Source organism: Ixodes scapularis, unplaced genomic scaffold, assembly GCF_016920785.2.
Source record: "Ixodes scapularis isolate PalLabHiFi unplaced genomic scaffold, ASM1692078v2 PGA_scaffold4__175_contigs__length_147842914, whole genome shotgun sequence".
NCBI lineage: Eukaryota > Metazoa > Arthropoda > Arachnida > Ixodida > Ixodidae > Ixodes > Ixodes scapularis.
Window position 1 is genome coordinate 141,298,006 of NW_024609879.1, and position 20,735 is coordinate 141,318,740.

The 20,735-nt window shown below is 44.9% G+C and overlaps 1 protein-coding gene across 2 annotated transcripts; it reads right to left on the bottom strand.

Annotated features, from left to right (window-relative positions):
- Window positions 1-2,772: 2,772 nt before the first annotated feature.
- Window positions 2,773-19,156, bottom strand: LOC8031484. 2 transcript variants are annotated; one of them, XM_040214729.3, is made up of 6 exons: window positions 18,677-19,156; window positions 14,374-14,412; window positions 13,015-13,161; window positions 11,268-11,346; window positions 7,376-7,471; window positions 2,773-3,337 (listed from the first exon to the last, which is right to left on the bottom strand). In XM_040214729.3, the coding sequence occupies exons 1-6, from the start codon at window positions 19,009-19,011 to the stop codon at window positions 3,269-3,271; spliced, it is 765 nt and encodes a 254-aa protein (XP_040070663.2). In that variant the 5' UTR covers window positions 19,012-19,156; the 3' UTR covers window positions 2,773-3,268. The 2 variants fall into 2 exon arrangements, with proteins under 2 accessions (XP_040070663.2, XP_029851356.3); XM_029995496.4 differs by lacking the exon at window positions 14,374-14,412.
- Between the last annotated feature and the right edge of the window lie 1,579 nt (window positions 19,157-20,735).

Genomic DNA, 20,735 nt, shown 5'->3' on the forward strand with positions numbered 1-20,735 from the left:
CCTCGCCAACTACTTGGGTTACGTTCTAGCCCTGTACCACGTGCTACGCCCCGTCGCTCCGATTGGCTCCAAGGGACCGTAGCATTTGCTCTTCGCCAAGCTACAGTGAAACGAAGTATGTTTTGTTTTTGTTTTTTAAGTCAAAATTTGTTACACCTTTTCCACAAAGGTGCAGCCGTCTTAAATGTCATCACTTCTGGTATGCGGTAAAACATTGTTTTGATCTCTCCACGCCGCTGGAAGGAGTTTACGAAAAATATCTGATCGTCACACTTCTTGTTTTGCCTCGCCTACATTTTCTCGCATAATCCTGGTTGAAATGCTTATTATTTTTTCGTCCCGCATACCAGATACGGAACCCACGTGACTGAGGACAACAGGAAACAGAAAACGTATACACACTGGTTGCGGACTACAGTCCGGAAAATATGGTCTATACAGGGACTCCAGAGCACTGAAATCCTGACTGGTAGTCAACGGACCCGGGTTCAAATCCCGGCCCCGACGCACATCAATCTCGAGACAAACAGGCACGCTACATAGAAACAATGTTTCAGCATAAGCAATATATACCAAACACCAGTTGATTTATGCAGAATTAACAAGACTCCACTAGCAATGTCCGAAAGTCTGGGTTGCGGAAACAGTCACACCTGGAAATAATGTCAACATTGGTCATTTTGTTCGCTAAAACTTCAGCAAAGCGAATCTAGACTTTTTGTGACTCTGTGCGGAAACTGGAATGTGACATTTGCAGCAAGGAATTACCACCTTGCCATATACCACACTCAACAAATTACACTTTTTGAGCTTTGTGCTTCAAAATACAGTGGCAGTATCCCAACACCTCATGAGCATCTAAAAGTAAGAATGAGCTGCATAATGGTGTAAACTTTGCCATTGTGTAAAGAGGTGTGATTCGTGAAAGGGTTGAGTTTATCAACAGATTAAGTAGTCGATAAAACCTGTGTAAACTTCGCTATGGTTTGTGAATATAGCTGAATTTCCTTCCTGAAAGTGCTATGGGTTCTAGCAACAGACTGAGCAGTTGATAAAAATCTTAACGCTGCCAACTGCACGATCTTACACACGTGTCCTGTGCATTACGTTGTTTTGTCAAGATAAACAAGGCGACCGTGCAATCCAGCAAGACCTAGAAGTCACGTATATCAGGCTTGCCTTTGACGAAATCCCATCCTAAGAGAAAATCAGACATACCAGGAAACACCTGGCACCAATATAATGAGCATTGCTAACAATCACTAACGAGCTGTAATCATACAAAGCCGTCGTCCTCCAACATGTTTCATAGCAACTATGGTTCCCGTATAGCAATCCACGGGGGTCGATCGAGAAAATGAAATACGGTGTTCCAGCTTGCGAAAATAAACTGTGCATTGCGGAAAGCTGAAACCCCGCGAGAATGTGACGCTAGTGGTGCTAACAAAATGAGTAAGTTTGAGAATATGACGTTGCCTGGATCGAAATATACAAAAAAAAAAAGAAAAAATTTCTTTACGTGTTGACGTCCACCAAGCTTAATATTCACCAAGTGAAAGAATTGCATTGTGGGTGCCTGTACCATAGAGCAAAAAAGACTTGTCAGCAAGAAAGACAATATTGTTTTTTTTCTTTCTGATGAGTATTTTTCACGAAAATAACAGCCACGACATCCCACAATGTCACTTTTTTGTTTGATGAATATTGGGCTTGGGTGGACCTCGGATAATAAAGAAATTTTGTTTTCTCCCGTATCTTTTGATCCAGGTAGCCTCATGCTCTTAAAGCTTGCGCATTTTGTCAGCACCGCTAGAGTCACATTCTCACGGAGTTTCAGCCGTCTGCCATGCATAGTTTATTTTTGTGGTCCTAAGAAACTAATTTCATTTCTTCAATGGACCCCGTAGAATGGCCACTATAGCCACTGAAACAATGAGAACAGCAGGGAAGTTTCAGCGGCCCCGCTTCTGCACGAGCTTCTCATCTTCGATAGTGCTTCAACGTCTCGCAAGCCTCGAGCGTGCGCACAAAGTCAAAGAATGGCAGAAGGCAATTGGTACATGCTAGGGGCCGAGTGTCCAAAAGAGGCGGCCTGCCGTTCTCATCTTATCAGCGACTATAAATACAGTACCTTCGAAGCTAGGTGTGGCCATGTTAAGAAAGACTGCTCTTCAGTGTAGCAGTGCCTCTTGTCAATGAGCACCACAAACATCCTACCCCCCAACGACTCCTGTACATGCGCGATATACCGTACTTCGCCAAAAGCTGTTGAGACCTTGTTGAGCTGCTAGGCAGTCACTACACTTTGTGCAAGTGCCTCAGCATCCATGAGCATAGATAGTGTGAAGGATTTGAATGAGCTTAGTGTTGTGTGTGTTTGATTTGGGTACAGTAGTAGTGTTCAACATTGACACACATGGTTTGCACACGAAGTACAAGACTGAAGCAACATTGCAGGGAAGGCTCAGTTCACGAAGGCGCAACAAATCGGTTACTTTAAGGTATGCACAAAACTTTAAAAAAATGTATGCTTAACACACCCCTACATCATGCTTTAAAGCAAGTCCTTCATCATGGGTTCATGAAGTACAGTAAAACCTCGTTATAACAAAACGGGATATAACAAACTAATGGATATAACAAAGCAATCATAATTCCCCTTGCTTGCTAATAGTGGGAAGAAATGGACATTGGCTATAACAAACTAATGGTTATAACGAAATAATTACGACCGCTCCTTCAACTTTGTTATAACGAGGTTTTACTGTATTCACTATTCAAGATAGTGTTGTGCATCCTTTTCTAATCTTTCCAGCACTTATAGCAACACACTGCACCAAATGAAACAGCTACCATTACACAACACAATGCAAGTCACTCGAAGATGCAAGAGTCAGGCAAATCGTCAAATGTTTGTGGCTCTTCCTGCCACTTCCAAATCAAAATTACTTAGATATAAACTAAATGTTATATTGTTGACCTATACATAAAAGGTATAATAAAACAACCGCTAAGTAGCATCAGTACCACAAATGAAGAGCCCAGCTCATGACACATCAGAGAAATATGTCGGAGAATAAACAAACTCCGCTGGGAAGGCGGGCTCATGCACTCCTGCATGAGCATGTTGCGCGACTAGACGAAAAAGATACGTGTGTGTAGGATCCACATGGTGCGACCTCATATAAAAAAGGTAGGTGCCAGCCCTTAACAAATCTCAAGCAACACAGAGCGAAACATGCTTGGGCGGCGAAGAGGTCGGAACGCTTCACACGCTGAGCGAGGTCTGGTAAGTGGAAGTGCTTGACAGATCCTGGACCAGAGGCTGGTACCGATTCTGTAACAGCAAAACAAATGCCACAACACCAAGATGCAAGATTTTGGCAACATCATCCAGGAACGAAAAGAAAGCACCGAAGTAAAACAATAAAATTACGATTTGCTTCAGTTTTTCTACGCCTACAACCACTGCGCTTTGAATAGACCAATAGGTGTTTTTGGCACATGCGAGCAAGTGGGCTGAAATGTGTATGCTTGCCGAGTGTAGAACGCAGCTCTAGCTTTGACATGTGTTTACTTGCAGGTACTGCTCTGACAGAACCTCAATCGCACGAATCAGATACTGCTCCAATCGGTTCTTAGGTATTAAGTTGAAACCAGTGTGTCGAACTGAAAAAGATACGGGTTCGGTTCAGGGCCGTAACCAGGGGGGGGGATAGGGGGTTGTGACCCCCCCCGAAATTTTTTTCTGAGTACGGCCCTGATCGGTGCACTTGCAGCCAGCCGATTTTAATCTCCACCTCTGCGCACGCGCAGTGGCACCGGTCGGCTACCGGGTGCCAAACCGGGACCGGTTCTCCGGTTTGCTATAACTCTCCATTATATGCCACCGATGCACATGATTCATAGGCGAAAATAAGACAATAGACATTTTCAAAATGGCCGCCGTTGTCCCCGAAAACCCCCCCCCCCCCCCCCGAATTTTTTTTCTGGGTACGGCCCTGGTTCGGTTACGGTTCAGGTTCAGGTAAATTAATTTTGTTCCGGTTCAGTTCCGGTTCGATAAATTCGATCCGCGAACCGGTTCGTGAACCGGTTCGGGGCGCTGAACCGGTTCGCGAACCGGTTCGGAAATTATAAATGACAAATTACAACATCAAAATAAATTACAAATAAAGCATCTGAAATCAGCACATACGAAACGGGATACATCGTAGTGTAAGGCTCAGGGATTTCTACCAGGAATGGTTTCTTTATGTGCACTCAAAGGTTACCTCACCGACGTTTACGCATTCGGACTTCATCTAATTGGGTCCGACGCAGTAGCTGTAAAATCCGCGACCTCCTTACAAACCCACTTACAAGTAGAACTCGCTAACTATCCCGCCACCTCGGCGTGTAAGCAACTGAAGGAACAGTGGGGAGAAAATACAGCTTTCTTTATTTGAACTAGCCTTCGGTAACTCAAATTAGACCCTTAAAGAAGTTTTCATTGAACAAGATACGGAATATGAAAAACACTTCACCGAACGCAACGCCAGAAGGACGCAATAGGATAAATATTAAAATAGAAGAGTTCGCTGTCTCACAAATATGTTAGCTTCTAAGTGCCTATACGAAACCGGATGCATTATTATCAAACTCCACAGCCTTTTCTTTTCTCATTCCGATGGAAGCAAGCTTCAAGAACTCGCGCGTTCTAGAAACGTGTTATGAAATGAGCACACAGCAGCATTTAGGATTTACGAGATTGTAGAAAAATAAAATCCCGTGACGTGATTTTTTTTTTTTTTTTTTTGTACAGCTTTTTAATTTTCTTTCTTCCGTGCAAGCCGCGACCAGCGCAATACTGGTTCCTATGTCAAGATTCATGGATGCAGCGTTTGTCAAGATTCATGGATGCAGCGTTTATATTCCTAAGACTGAGTGGAGAAGAAAAATATGCAAGCGAGGTGTGTGTCAGTTGACGGCACTTAAAAAACAAATGGCATTGATAGCACATTCATTGTCAACAGCGCGTGGCCGAACCGTTTTGACATGAGCCGGTAACCGTTATTTTTTTTCCGGTTCAGTTCTGGTTCGGGTTCATCGCGATAACAATATAACGGTTCGGGTTCAGTTCCGGAAAAAATACCGGTTCGGTTTCGGTTCAGTTCCGGTTCGACACCCTGGTTGAAACAAATTCTTTCCTTGGACAGAATAGACTTATAAAGAGTCAAGTCCCTGTCTGCATGCCTGGGAAAAATTGAGTTCTATGTCAGTATGCATGCAACTGATATGTAGAAATATGTACAGGCTGTCACAAAAGAAAATTTACACTGTCTTTTTTACCGCAAAAATAAACTAGGCATCGCCGAACGCTCATTCTTCGCCCAAAGGTAGAGCTAGAGGTCACAACCAGTTGCCAAAGTTTCAGCCCGATCCGATAACTTAATCAAAAGTTATAAGTGATTTTCTGAAAATTTTAATGGGAAAATGAAGCCCATTTTTGCCCGTTTTCGGTTTCTGGTGCCATAAAGCCCTACGTGTTTGAAAACTTTGTCGGCCGCTATTTTCCCATTGAAATTTTCAGAAAATCACTTATAACTTTACATTAAGTTATCGGATCGGGCTGAAACTTTGGCATCTCGTTGTGACCTCTAGCTCTACCTTTGGGCGGAGAATGAGCATTCGGCGATGCCTAGTTTATTTTTGCGGTAAAAAAGACAGTGTAAATTTTCATTTGTGACACCCTGTACATTCTCTTTCTCAAGTCGCTTGCAAGGAAAAACTATAATGAACATTTCTTCCCACTTTCTGAGTGGAAAGACTTTCGCAAATGTGCCTTATTATTATTACCACATTCCTCTCTGTATCATTCTTACCTAACTCTCGATGTCAAAGCAAAGATGAAATTAAAAGGGCACCTTGCTTGGTTACACCCCTTGTGGTTTGCCCAAAGAGACAGACAGACAACAAACACACAGCAGACAGGGGCCGCCTCTCTTTTTGCACATCTGAACCACGAAGACCACTGGCCACAGTTTATGCTCATTTGACTCATAAACTGGCACTGCATAAATCTGATGCCGGCTTTGATGCAATCATATCTGTAGATTTTTTCCGTGTTTACGGAAACAAATCGGTGCCAACACTATGCGGACCGCAATTTTGTCTGCTTCTCCATAACCCCTGCTTCTTGCACATGTTGTGGTGACGTCAGAACGCTAAGATCTAATCGGCTCTGATTGAAGAACAGTGGGCAGACCTCGAGGCAGCTTGCTCTGAGGTCTCCCTCTACCATCCTTCTTCGATAAGAGCCAATCAGAGCTTGGCTTTCTGACGCCACCACAACCCCCTCAAAGGAAGCAGACAAGCTTGCGCTCCGCATATACACTGACAGAAGGAGAATGGCCAAAAGGTCTTTCAGTTGCGCTAGAGGCCGGGTGCCTGATAGAGGTGCCCTGTGGTTCCCATCCTATCCTTGACATAAGCACTTTCATACAGAAGACAGCAAATCAAAACTAGCAACAGCAGTGCGTGGAACACAACCCCACTGGCGTGCCTAAGGCATCATTATTTTTGTTCCCTCAATTTCTGGCTTGCGTTGCGCGATTTTGCATGTTGTGCGATGCTGCAGATCGCAGCGGTCCTGCAAGTGGTACGGTGGCAGACCGGAGGCAGTAGACGCTTGTTCTGCTGTAGCTTGCTTTACCGTCAGGTAGTCGACAGAAACCCAGGGACTCAAGAGCAACAACAGCGTCGACTCATCTTGTTCGCAAGCGCTTCTACAACCAACTGCCAGGATCGCGGCGTTCCGTGTTCTCGCACGGCACAGCCCCAACGAGTTATTTCGCCACCACTCGAGGAATACTCAGATTTTGCGGGCGGTAAGCACATTAAACACGCTGTTCGGGCAAAAGTTTGAGGCATTGTGCTGGCAACTAAGGACAGCTCACATCGTGAGCTCCATAAAAAGATCAAAACAAGCACACCAAAAGCTTTGGGGCAAAAAGACGACGCATAAGCAGGTTTTTATTGCCAGAAGTGGTGGCAGCAACAGACGACTAAAAAAAAGCATTCCCAAAAACAACAAAATGGCAAAGTGACAGGAGGACAGAAAAACAAAGAGGCAGTACTAATAGAAGCGCAGGTAGCAAAAGAGTTTGTCATGCATCCTGACACAGTGCCAGAAAGGTCTTGTGCAGCAGGTGAAAGGAAATCCGACTGCAGCATCAACAAAAGAGGCAGAAAGAAGGAGTCGCAGAAGAAGTGAAGCGTTCGGAGAGCGGTGCATCAAGAATCCCAAGCCAGAAGCCCTGCCTTCCAGGCGCCGTCAGAGGTCCAGGTAATTTTCGCCGCAGAAGAAGAGCATGAGCCTGCTGAGGCACCTCACCTCGGGCGTGTTGACGAAGTCTGCGGCCGTTGTGCAACGGCACACCAGAGTGGACGTCGCCAGGATCCAGCTGAGCGCCATCAGCCAGATGAAGACCTGCGGCAAGACTCTCGGAGTCAGATGATTCACGTTCAATCTTTTTCCGCAAGATCAAAGGAGTACGGAAAACTGTATTCATCTATATTTCTTGCAAGAAAATGTTTTCCAATGGTCGTATTAAAAAGGGGCAACCAACGATATTGGGTCGCAAAGTTTCTCACTTTACACATGTCCACTACTACTAACCAAGAAGCTTCTTTGTCACGGTGCGACTTCAAGGATGAAAGCTGACTTCTCCTTCAATCTCTGCTTCCCAGAAATTGATGACGTAGTCGTCATAACTGCTGGGTTGTTGCAGTTGTGAAAAATTACCCGTCGGGACGGCATTCAAATGCAGCTCATAGACTTGACATGAGCACTCGGTGAGCATTCAATTTGGGGTCGTGACAGTCAATGGCTCCGGGAGAATTCGGGTCATGTTCAACAGCTGCAACGACAAGAACAGCCAAACCCTAACAATTTTGGGAACTAAGCACATGACCTGCACTATGCCAACCTGAGCGCATGGCTACGAGAAACACTGGTGGCACAGAGTGGGCACCAGATCACGTGGCCGCTTGTTTTGGCTGTGAATTGAGGGGGTGAACAATGCTAATTTTTCTACAAGTTTCTGTGCCCCTGTCATTGAGTGGAAAGAAAAACTATAGACCTTTCCACCTCAGTAGTTACCTGATTGAAGGATAGAGGGGGCTGATGCACTCATGACCATAAGGTGGCTTCGATTCGGCTGGTTTCGATTTTGGCGAGCTCGTGGTTGTGTTGGCGCATTATATAGTTTTAGCTTAATTCTCTGATACAAATGTGTCTCTCCTGACATACAACCAATGATATAGTGGTACTGGGCCACTTTAAGAATTACGAAGTGATTTCGAGTCAATATTGTGGTCGTTTTTACAAACATCTTCATGTGGTCATGTTCGTTGTTCGGCCAGGGCCGGCGGCAAAACGACTGAACTGATGTGGGATGAAGACTATTATTGTCTACTACCGTACCAGCTGACACTAGTTGACATTATAATATACTAATGAAGAGACTAATGCATGGAAGCATGGTGAAAAAGCAAGTCAACAACCTGATTAACAATGTGCTGAATCGCTGAGAACAGATGAACTTGCGTGGTTAGTGCTCACTCTTAAATTGTATAGGACACCCACTTTTTCTGAACATTGCCAACTGGAAAACCCTTCTGCAATTAAAAGTAAAATAATAAAAAAAAAAATTTTTTTTTTTTTTTAGGAAATTAATTTTTTGGGAGATGTTTCGATGAGCTATCCTATGCTGAGTAGGAAAGTTTTTCAACTATTGGCCCTGCTAAAGTATTTATTAACAAAATTTCATAAGGTTGGCCTTAGGAAAGACCTATTTGTACTGCGTTTCCTTATGACATATTCAGGATATGAGATAAGTGAGTCACCCATCCCCGCCGTACATCTGCTTTCGGTAAAATCTGCAAAATTAAATTAAAGGCTGCAAGAAAAATGACCTCCGGCAAGTTTAGTCGATGTCTAATGCCGAGATGTGAGTAAAATTTTTATTTGCTTGAGCAGACGCGTCTCTTACTTTCAGCGTTGTCGCCAGTCACTGAAAGTAAATATGACATGGTCAAAGCTGCACTCTGCCGATTTCTATGCAGACGGCTTCTTTTGGGCGTCGCATGTTGCGTGTACCTCAGGCACTCGCAAACTGTGTGTGACACGTTTTCCACCTGGGAGACCCACCTTTAGTGTTCAAATAGATTAACTAAATTAGATATCTTAAGACAATCATTAAAGCACTCGATTGACTGGAGACATGGGACCGAGCGTAATGTACAGTTTCATTAAATTCCCAAATAAACCCATTCAACAAATGTTTATAGCGCAAGAACAATTTCCCCATATAATCAAAAAAGAAAAAAATTTACGGATGAAATCTTTATACAGCATTTATCATCAAGTTACTGGTATATACCTCTTAATACCAAATTATTTTTCCAAACGTAATGATCATGTGCACAAGATACGTGAATACTGTACTAAGATGGAGCTGTGCAAAAATTAGTTTTTTCTGAGGACGGTCAAGAACTGGAACGCTTTACAGGAATGTATAGTTTGTGCTGCAAATGCTGAGACGTTCTTTGCATTACTATTCGCCCCCTGCAATAATGTCTTCTATGCGCTGCAGGAGTCCTCTGAATAAAGAATAAAAGCAACTGTTTTCAATTTTGTATGAAGGCAAAGCATGATGCTTTCAAGAGACACCCATAGTGTCTTTACGTTGATCCTATACTATACTCTGTTTCACAATAACTGGGCGAACTGTGGAAGCCAGGGTCCCGCGACCCAATAAGAGCGTCGGAGCGAGGAACGTCACCCGACGTCCTAAGAGCATTTGTGTCACAACGCCAAATGTGAGATGCGCGGCAAGGAGAAACCGGCTGTCATCTGCTAGCAAAGAGTCGTCTGCTACGAAACCAACCGACTTCGAATGAACGTCCACCACAGCAACATTTCCATCCGCTAGAATAGCGAGCACTTCGGGAACAGTTCACGAGACAATCATACGCTCAGTTTAGCCGCGAATCTGTGACGGGTGCTAATGCCACGGCAGAGTGCGATGTTTTGAGCGGAAACGGCCAATCACACGACTGCGATCGCTGACGATCGCCATTGGCCACGGCGCTACAAGGCGAAAAACATCGAGCAGATACGGATATGGCATAAGTTTTTTGGTTTAAATATAACTGAAGCTCATAAATTTGTGAATATTTATTCTTTTTTTTTTCATATCTTCTCGCGAAATCGGGAGAGTTCAATTGCCGTTAAAAGAAAATCTCGTTGAATGAAAAAGAAGCCTAGAACTACTTTTTGTCGTGGAGGGCTCTGTTGTTGTGGCGGTAACAAGGCCCCGGTGGCCTTGATTATGGAGTGTTATCACATGCCTTGTTCTGGTGCCCTTATTGGGTCGTGGGGGCTGCAGCCTCCACAGTTCGCCAAGTTATTGTGAAACAAAGTATAGTCGCGTATTAAGATTCTATATGCGTGATCATAAATATTCTTTGCACTTATTATTTTTAATATTCCGTCACTATCCCCGAGAAAAATTGCGCTGTCATAGCTAATTGAGCTCTCAACTCTCGTGCTCATCCACAAACTCGATGCGCGCAAGTGCTAAGGCTGATTCCTGTACCTCCTCTAGCCTCTAGACACGTATCCGGTACATCCCGCATAAAAATAGCCAAAACGTGTTATAAAATCTAGTGCAGAGGTTGTACACATAATGTTGACAAGCAATTAGGTAGCAAACGTAAACATCGGACGCCACTTTACAGAGCGAGACAAAAAGCTGCGGCGAAACGCAACAAAAAACACAAATCCAACGCCAAGGAACGGAGGCGAGAGCGGAGCATCGCATTGAAGCCACCTTGTGGTGGCCGATTGCTTTGGTCAAAAAGGTACACCTTGAGCAACAATTAGAGCCGTCTTGAAGCCTCCTCAAACTGTACGCTTTTCTGAAAGAATGGCAACTGCCATAGTTACCGACGGCTTGCGAATTGCAGCGCGTGGCAAACCCAGAGCATCTTATTTTCGCTCCGCAGCCAATGAGAATGCGGCCCGAAGAACTAATCACAGAGCAAGAAGCGTGAACATAAATAGCGTGCTGTGCATTCCTTAAACCATCAGCGATCATAAGCCAAGCTGTTTGGGCAATTTTGCGCTTGTGACCACGACGACACAGGTTTCAGCTCCTTAAAGCACTAGGGTCCTCCCTAGTAAACACAAGGCAAAAACGTCCGACCACCGAACGTCTTACCTGAGCCATGAGCCGCTGGCTACGCACAGTCGCAAAGGTGCCACTGTCCCAAGGAACCGAAGGGTTCGTCAGAGTGCAGCTGGAATAGAAAAATGCCAAAGCACACAGATTGAGCATTTCGGAGCCTCGCTTCTTCGACCAAGTTTCCCTGCTTTTACCACAGTCTCGGGTTTTCTACATCATAATCAACATCCACCAGCTCGCCTGTGCACTCACTGTTTTTTCACGGAAAGATAGGCCATCTTGGAAACGTCCATGTTGTGTCATGCAAGCAAGGTGATGACACTGCTACTGAGAAAAAAATCACCTCTGGTCCACGACGAAAAGAAAATGTTACTGCTCTTTATGGGGACATTCGATACCTCGAATAAACTTCTCGGAGGTTCCACAATGTGTAAAAAGCAAAAGCACTAATTGTTTGGTTGCCATAGTCCTCTGAAGGACGTTGTGCTAACAGTTACTCACAAAATAAATTGATTATGCAATACTGTAGCAAGATAGTGATGTAAAACCAAAGGATCCATCAACTTAAGATCCCACTTCCCCCAAATTAACTTACGGTGCACTTCACGCAAACTTACCAACACTAGTGGGTCTCGTGTATACGTGTACGCCACGTCACTAAGAAAGCTTCCTTGCCGCGACATAAGTTCAAGCATAAAAGCGGATTTTTTTTTTTCAGACTCTCCGCAAAACTGGATAATGCGGTGAAGGGGCTTGCAGTGTCGATATAGTCACTTTTGACGATAGTCAAAAGTAGCTCGTAGATTAGACATGAGTGCTGTGTGAGCACTTGATTTGAACTGATAAAAATCAATTCCTCAATAAGCATTCAGGTAGTGGCTCATGTCCAATCACTAAAATGATAGGAATAGCCAAACCCTAACCATGTCTGCCCTATGCTTTGCCAACTCCAGTGCCTCTCTATGATAAACGCAGGTGACATATAACGGCACCAAATCATGTCGTTGGATGTTCTGACTGTGAGTTGAGAAGATGAACCCTGGTTGCTCTTCTCGTATTTTTTCTGCAGTTGCCATCGTATGGAGTCAAAAAACTGACACTAGCTTAATAGGTTAAAAGTATCAAGGAATAATTCTAAGCGGCATTTGCTGAAAGTACAAATATCATTGTACCGCCCCTTAGGGGAAGCCAATAAACAAGCGCTTTATAGGGTTAAAATCTTGTCAAATTCAGCCCAGCTGATTCGGTGCAAACAACAATATTATTGTGCTCGCAACGACAGCATCATTGCCTTTACTGTAAAGTACCGAGCAAGCATACATCCGAAACCTGGGAAATAATCCTGAAAAGACTAGGGAATGAATGCTCGTTACATTAGATAGCAGAAATGTAGAAGGGGGCACATGATTGGGCGGGCCTCATCACTTTACATTAGTGTATGAGTATCAAGCTGCTCCACTTAGCATTGGCGAGCTCGGAGAAGCAGCTGACATGGAGGAGCATCTCCGTTAGCTAGGTGGGTCCCTGACTCTCGGCTGGGCATTTGATATGTGCTTTGCTTATTTTTCAAATGTTTCAAAAGTTGCGGCTGTGCATTTGTTGTAACACCGACGCATGCCCGGCGTTTTGTGGCAACTTTATCTGTGTAAATGTTAGTGCCACCCTACGACATGCCAGTGTTCGGCGTGCTACAGCGCACGTCACGCATACACCAGTGCATTTCGTGCAACAAAGTATGGTTTCGAAGTAAGTTAATGCAACGACTGACAGCACTTGCTCTTACTTTCTGCTGACTGCATCCAGAAATTCAGGGTCGGAGAAAACGGCATTGAGGCCCCCAGAGACCTTCCAAGCCATGATGACCGTGAACAGCATCAGCAGGGCACTGAAGAAGGCCGCAGGCGGCACTATCTTCCACACGCTAACGATGCTGCACGACACGATTAAAGAAATAATTACAATTCTAGGTAAGTATATTACCACGGTCCTCGAATCACCTTGTCTGGAAACTTTTCGTCACACCCCGGGAAAGATTTTTTCTAGGGACAAATGGAAGCGCCAGAGGCACACTGCTGATGTTGGGAGTCAACCAATCAGATAGCACGGGGAGCCTAACGGATGGACGAGAGTTCGGAGAAGCCATCATGAAGAAAGTCACTGGATGCGCCTATTCATACCCCACAGACTCCACGGAACTGTCGAAAAGACGGAAGACTGGAAACACAAGCTGTACTTGAGACCTATGGGTCAGAATAGTCTAAAATAATTTAATAGAATAACTATACAGCTGCTTTAAGGATATAATCAAATTTTGTATTATTTTTTAAATTTTTTATTACTCTTACATGGACCAGTACCACTTGTGGTAACAGCACTTACTATATCTTGTTGCAAGTTAAGGAAGGCAGGACAAACTCCTCCAGCAAAGATTTCCTGCTCTTTCCACCTCAGCGGAGTGAACACAGGTGAAGAGGTGAGAAAGGAGGTGAGTCCACTCGCCTACTCTCTAGCATCTGCTCTCCTAAAGTAGAAAGGGTGAAGGGCTCTGCAGGGGAAGCTGCTTCTGCTTTCCTTAACCTGCAATGGGGTACGGGCAGGAAGTGCCGAAGTTTTTAGACCATGGGGTGCTTGCTCTTCTCAGTTCTCAGAGTGGGGGGCAAGGCATGTGTTCCCCCCCTGAAACAGCTGCCAGTGGGCAGGGCAAACACTGGCTGGCGGTGCCCAAGGGATACCAAGGGCACCGCCCCCTGACCCTGGGGAGGGAGGGGGGGAGGTCTGGTTTGCCTCTCCACTCAAAAACAAGTTGGTACGCCACTGTAAGCAATGAACCAAAAAATATCCTAACACTGCGGACGAAATATGAACACAGCTGGAGACTTCGGCAAGCCATGTGCGGTCATGGAATGTTAAGGAATCTGCTCATTGCTTGCCGTTCACTTACTTTCAGCGTTACAGTGATTTACGCACTACAGAGTACAGGCATATTCATATGCTCATGCTTTTGAATGATATTAAAATGAAATAGCAAAAGATGACAGAGAAAAAAAGCAGCCGTCGGGTAACGGACGAGGTACCACCCAGAAAGAAGGCATCACATTTGACAGGAGAGAAACTGAATGCACAGCACGACAACTTCCTTTACCTCAGCATCCGTTCAGAAAAAACTGTCCCATTTCCGAACCTGAAAAACACGAATCAAAACTCTCTCTTTCATTTCTGTCACAGAGTCACACATTTGAAATGATGATGATGAAGAAATTTATTTAGAAAGGGAGTGCTCCCTGGCCTAAAGGGGAAGGGGAGGGGCAAGGAAGGGGGTTAGGTTCTTTTTTTTTTTTTTTATATAAAGACATTCCATGCTTCTCATGCAATGAGGAAGTCCTCCAATTTTGGCAAGGGGTTTCATTGAACTTACACAAGAATGACCAGCATCAAGCGATATATAGCGGTAAAGCAAGACGCTGAATCCTGCTTTCCAAATCAAATTCCCAAGTTATTAATGGTTTTCGTTTTGTGCATCACCTGTTTACGTAGTTGGTCCTTGCTGCCTCAGTTGCCATAAACTTTAGTTGTAACTCAAACTGAAAACTTAATTATGAAAAATATCCCCTAACAGGAACATTACTAACTTCAGAGCTTGTAGACGATGTTGGAGCGCTCTCTGGACAAGTTACACAAACAAGGCCATCATTCCATTTCTTCCCCACAGCCGTCACCTTACTATTAAATATATGAATTCTTTACTTCGTTTTTTTTTCTTCTGTTTTACGAAGAGTGGAGATTTAACGAGAAAAGAGTCAAGTTTTAATCAGATTTAAGTCAGATTTAAGTTTTAATATGTAAATCTAACCAGCAAAAAATGTGTTCGAAAAGTGCTTGATATGTGAAGTCACTGACTTTTGTGGGCCATTTTAATGAGTAAATGTTTTGAGGGTGACACGATGTATGGGGCGTGTTTAGCAGCAGCACCGAGTGAAGAAGTTAGTGACTCTTTCCTTTAGGCAGCGACAACCAACTTCCGGTGAGCATAACTCCAAGGTTTTGGAGTCAAGCTCTTGTGCACCAAGTACCGAGAAGGCACATGAAGAGTCAAAAGAGTGAGGTACAACATCTTTCCAAATTGCTGACACATTTCAGGCACCGAAAGAGAAAACGCAGACGAAAGGGCAGGAGAAGCTACATCGTTTGCGGCGCGGATCCGCAGTTTGCTCGCTTTTTCTTGACTGAAAGTGCTCGAGGGAAGACGAATAATGCGTTCTGATTTTGCTCTTTTCTGAGAATGTCTTGGAGAATATCCCTTTTGTCTCAAATATGCCAACAACTATGTAAATGTTTTTGTGGTGCCGGGTTTTTGATCAGCATTCACAGATACTTTATGATTACTGACAACTGTCACCGTGTATGTGACAAACGGAACAAGAACAGGCCTGAAAGTGACTGTGTCAGCAGTTGAATGCTCGCACGGTGCATGATCCCGGTCCAGTACTGTCTGTGCAGTAAATCAGAGTTTATGCAAGTATGCTTGTCCTTCGCACGACCGAACAAAACCTCCCTCGCAAAGAGTGGCCGACTTCGTGCATGTGTACGAGGGCAGAGCAAACTAATGGTCGTAGAAGGGTGTCGTGATCGATGGCATACATACGCAGAGTTCAACACTTCGCGCACATTAACGACTAAATGGAGTGATTTTATTAGCCGCGGTCTTTGCACTGACGTGCGAAAGGCCCAATCTGCAGTCGGCTGCTTGTTCTCCGACGGCGTTGTCGAGACTCGTTAAATGCCGAGGTCCCATAAAAGCGACAGTGCTCCAACGTTGTCTGCTTCTATTTAATTTGCATCGTCTGCCGCAGGGGAGGGGGAGGAAACTGGGGGGGTAGCAGCGGGAGAGTCGCATTTTTTTTCTATTCAGGGGGCACTCCTGGAGCTGGCAACTCTGTCGCTCCGTTTGGCGTCGAGATGGCCACTACTGAACGTGGACTACGACGTCGCTTTTGTTCCCTTCCGTAGGCTGTTCCACCAATCACCTTCTACATGCTGCCATTTTTGCCAAGTGGGCTGTAGAAATGCATTCCCGGCGTACACAGCAGCTATCTTCTTTGGACACTACGCGTGTGCATCATCGAAACGGCAACTCGGTGAGTTCCACCTCGGTGATGATCGGTAGAAAGGTGCATCGACGTCACGTCGACTGCCGTCAAAGTGATCTTGTTCCCGAGAGAGTAGCTTCTACAACATACATTTTGCAAGACCGAATTTGAATTTCACGTCAAGGACGCGGAAGACCGACCGCATGCATGGCGCTGCGAAGTCATGCACAAGCCGTGCAAGTTTGCTAGGCCTTGTGCGCGAACAATGTCGAGGCTACAAGAATGAGCATGTTGCCCCAAACGACGCTTAGCCAGTGAGAGCGTGCATGCTTGGCAAAGACACCGAAGTTCGCCGTTGTAACTTCTGCAATGCTTGCACATGGCCCCTGGCTTCTAATCACAAATGTCTCTCGTGCCATCCATTATGGACCACAAAGCTTGACCAAGAGTCTGGTTTGTGTTTCGGCTTTGGAGCTTAGTTTGTGTGCACTCTGGCAGATGGCAGCACTACCACCTTTGCTCCGTCCCCTCCAGGGTATTTTGTTGTCTGCTTCGTGTTTTCACCGAGTGAGGGCTCCACTATGCCACGATAAACAAACATTTGACGTCTAAGAGCAAGTAAAGGCAACATGGGTCTCAACGCGGGTGTCCGTTTTAGCTAATGGAAAAGAGTAAAGCTATACGCACTACGTAGTGCAACTCGATCGGAAATGGCTATATGCACTACTCGGAGAGCTCAGCCCATTTGTGTCACCCTTTTTGAGCGGCGCGTGTATCACTGGGGAGCTCGTTAACACATACCCCCGTCTGCGTTCACGCCGCTTCGCGGCGACAGTGTGCAGCTGCTAATTACAAAACTTAACTGGTACACACCACTTCACGGCGTCCAGCCGGCAACCCAAGCCCCGCTGTCCCCGATTCCACCTCCGGAAAGGGAGTCCCATACCATTTGGTTCTGCGAAGTTTCGTTGACAACATTCGTTTTTCTTTTTCTTCTTTTTTTTTTTTTAAGTGTTGATTAGTTGATTAAAAAAAAAAAAAAGTCGCAAATATCGCCATGCCTCGACAAAACAAAATGTTAGAGAAAAAAGAAAAAAAGTAGGCCCACCAGGGGATCGAACCCGCATAAACTTGCGTATGAACCAGACACCTTACCACTACGCTATGCCACCGCCTAGAAAACTCGCTGTAACCTTTCGTTTTATACAAGTTTCGCATAGTGCATATAGCCATTTCCGGTCGAGTCGCGCTACGGAGTGCGTATAGCTTTACTCAATAAAAAAAATACAGAATCTTTTATTTGAAAGTCATGCGTGCTCTAACATATCCAATGACGAGTCGTGCCACCTCTCTGATGACCCGGAAACTTCATTTAAAATCGGCCATTTACACGAAAATTAAAGGAAACGTTACCTGGCCTCGAGATGTTGTATGTTGCTCTTCGTCTTCCCGATCGTTTCCAACGGTACCACGCAGTGAAGGAATATTGAATGGACAGATTAGATAGCCAGAAATTAACGGCGACTGTGAGCACACCTCAATGATAATTTCTGGCCAACTAATGTGTCTACGAGGCCGAGTGAATGTTTACTTTGATGCCCGTGCAAATTGACAATTTTACATTTTTGACGCGGGTAGAAAGTTGGGCGAGTTGGTGATTCATAATAATTAAAAAGCGCAACAGGACAACAGACACAGAAGGAGACACAGACACAGCGCTGCACGAAAAAGCACAAAACTTGCTTTGTTGAGTGTACAGAAGAGGTTGTGTACTCCGTGCCATTATTGTGCGGGCGTCATTATGTGGGGCAGACTGGTCGCTGCTTAAATGAAAGATTGAGGGAACACCGTTACAACGTTGATGCCGTCATATCAGGACACCTCGGTGTGCATTGCCGGGATTGTGGTTGTACTCCGATGATCACAGATTGTACAGTACAGAACAAAAACAGAAACAAAACCACAAGGGAAATAATCGAGGCTCGAGAAATTGCTAGATTAGGGCTGCAATGTGTAAGCGCACCCTCTTTATCGTTTTCAGAAAAAGAATTGCAGTTTCTTGACCAAGCATGACTAGTTTTGGGTGGGTGCCGATGAGTGATGCAGGAATTTTTAGTTATTTTATGTTGTTTTTAAAGATTGTTACGATGTGTATTTTATATCTTCCTAACTTGTTTGTGTTGTTGCCGGTAATATATACCGAGCTCCAGCGGAAATAAAGTTCAGTTGTAAGTAGCGCTGTGTCTGTGTCTCCTTCTGTGTCCGTTGTCCTGTTGCGCTTTTTAATTATTACACTTTTAGCTGGTTTTATTAAAATACATTAATACGTAAAGCAAATAGAGAAAATGCAGCACTTACTTGTCATCCGGTGTTCCTCTGGACGAAGGCGCGCACATGAGAAAAAACCAGACGGCGATGATGCCGTAGACAAATGACGCCAGGATGGCGAAAAACACGTAGTCACAGAGAAGGTCGCTGCTCCACTCCGAGCCCAGGAGATCGAAGTGACACGGGCCTTCCTCTTGCTTTTCCACCGAGGGCTTCGCGTACAACAAGCATTTGTTCACGTTGTTCTGCAGGAGCGCGTTCAGGTTGCGATAACTGAGTAGGGCTCCGAGTGAAGTCGCGATGCAACACAGGTAGATGAGGACGTGCGCCAGGCGCCATGATTTTACGCTCTGCTGTGCGGGCATGCTTAACTGCAGTGGACACGGGACATCGGGAGATAGACTACGAGCCTGAAGCTTTAAGCTGTGGGTTCTACGGGACTTCGGCAACTGGGCCTCTCGATTCGTAAACAAGCGAGCTGCGAGAACGACCGGGCGCGGCCATCTTGTTCTGCCTAAACCGGATTGTCTCGGATGCGTGCCTATGTTATTTCTCTTGGATTTTCTTAGTTTCACTTTCGTAATTTTTAAATTTAATTGGCGGGAGACCCAGTTTGGGTGTTTCAGTGCCGCGAACGCATCCATGCAAATCATGAGGGTAAGTTGTGTGTATTTTTATTATATAGCCCGCATGAAACTAAAAGTTAGCGCAAAAACATTTCCCCATTTTTAATTACCATGCTATCTCTCTTACCGCAACGGACTGTTGACAAGTTGTTTAGATACATCAAAGGTCGTGAGAGTTTTTCGTTACATCGGCAATTACTTGGTCTTCCTTTATGTCGAGAATAGTAAGTCCCAAACACTAATAATTCTCAATGACAACTGCTGGATAGCGCTTCCCGCTTTCACGAGTGAAGCCACCGGACGGCCATCTTGCTTGTGGACGATTTGCGGTTTTGCTAGCGTTACAGGGGCTGGCGGCAGCATGCTGAAGACACGTTTTCTAATCGTTCGTCATCATTCATCGAAGAAGATTTTTAAGACCCTGTGTAAGGGTCTTAAAACACCACTTTTGTTCAGTGCACAAAAGAATGATGTTCTCCTTCACCCTTTCCTGTGGAAAACAATACATCGGGCAGACCGGACGATGTCTCAACGATCGACTCCGCGAACACAACAACATCGTAGCTGCAAACCGTGCAAACTCTGGACATCTATGACTTCATTGCAGGAATTGTGGGAGTTCGGGTGGTTTACTATAATTTTAAGCAGGCACAGTAACCAATTGACCAGCATTCATGGGTAAATTACTTTCAAAGTGTAATTTAATTACAATTACAATTACTTTGCTTCAAAATTAAAGATTAAAACAGCGCAAGGACACGGACAAGAACAAGAAGGTAGACAAACAGCGCTTTGTTTGTCTACCTTCTTGTTCTTGTCCGTGTCCTTGCTCTGTGTTAAAGGGATACTACAACGAAATTTCGGCGCTCATTTTTTGGTTTATATGTGTTCAAAAAAGCAGCATCACATCGAACATACCAATATCTTGTTGAAAAAGTCACGAAAAGTAATTTTAAAACGAATTAAACGATTAGCAAAGAGCACCTGGTGGATGTCGCTAACGCCTCGCTTGTAATGCCCGTCTAGGAACCTTGACAGCTAGTGACGGAGGTTGTCTCGTCTCCGGCCACGACGAGAGAAGAAGGGCAGGAGGAACTCCCCTCTTCCCGACAATGCCTTTTGTGTGTCGCAGAAGTCGCTATTGTCCCCCTACAAGATTACAGAAGATTAACCCGTCACTCAAAATTCGTACAAAAGCAGCCGCTTCGGTTGCTGGAACGACTAGGCCATCCTCTCGACGTCAGCCTCGCCGTAGCTTTGCTCGTCTTGAGACGACCTACGTCACGATCACGTTGAATGTCACGTGGTCTCAGCTGGGCCTTCTCCGAGCGCTTGCCAGAGTGGGCCATTTATAACGAAAAATACAGCCACCAGGCTCAAAATACAAATGCGCGATTGTCATTTACGGGTATTGTGGATCATATTCAACCTATTTTTGAACACGACGGGAATATTTCAAATTT

Coding starts and splice junctions, on each gene's coding strand:
- LOC8031484 (XM_040214729.3), bottom strand. CDS start 19,011: ATGCCCGCACAGCAGAGCGTAAAATCATGGCGCCTGGCGCACGTCCTC. Junction 14,413..18,676: donor AGAGGAACACCGGATGACAA/GTAAGTGCTGCA, acceptor CGTGTTTTTCAG/GTTCGGAAATGGGACAGTTT. Junction 3,338..7,375: donor ACTTCGTCAACACGCCCGAG/GTGAGGTGCCTC, acceptor TTGCTGTTACAG/AATCGGTACCAGCCTCTGGT.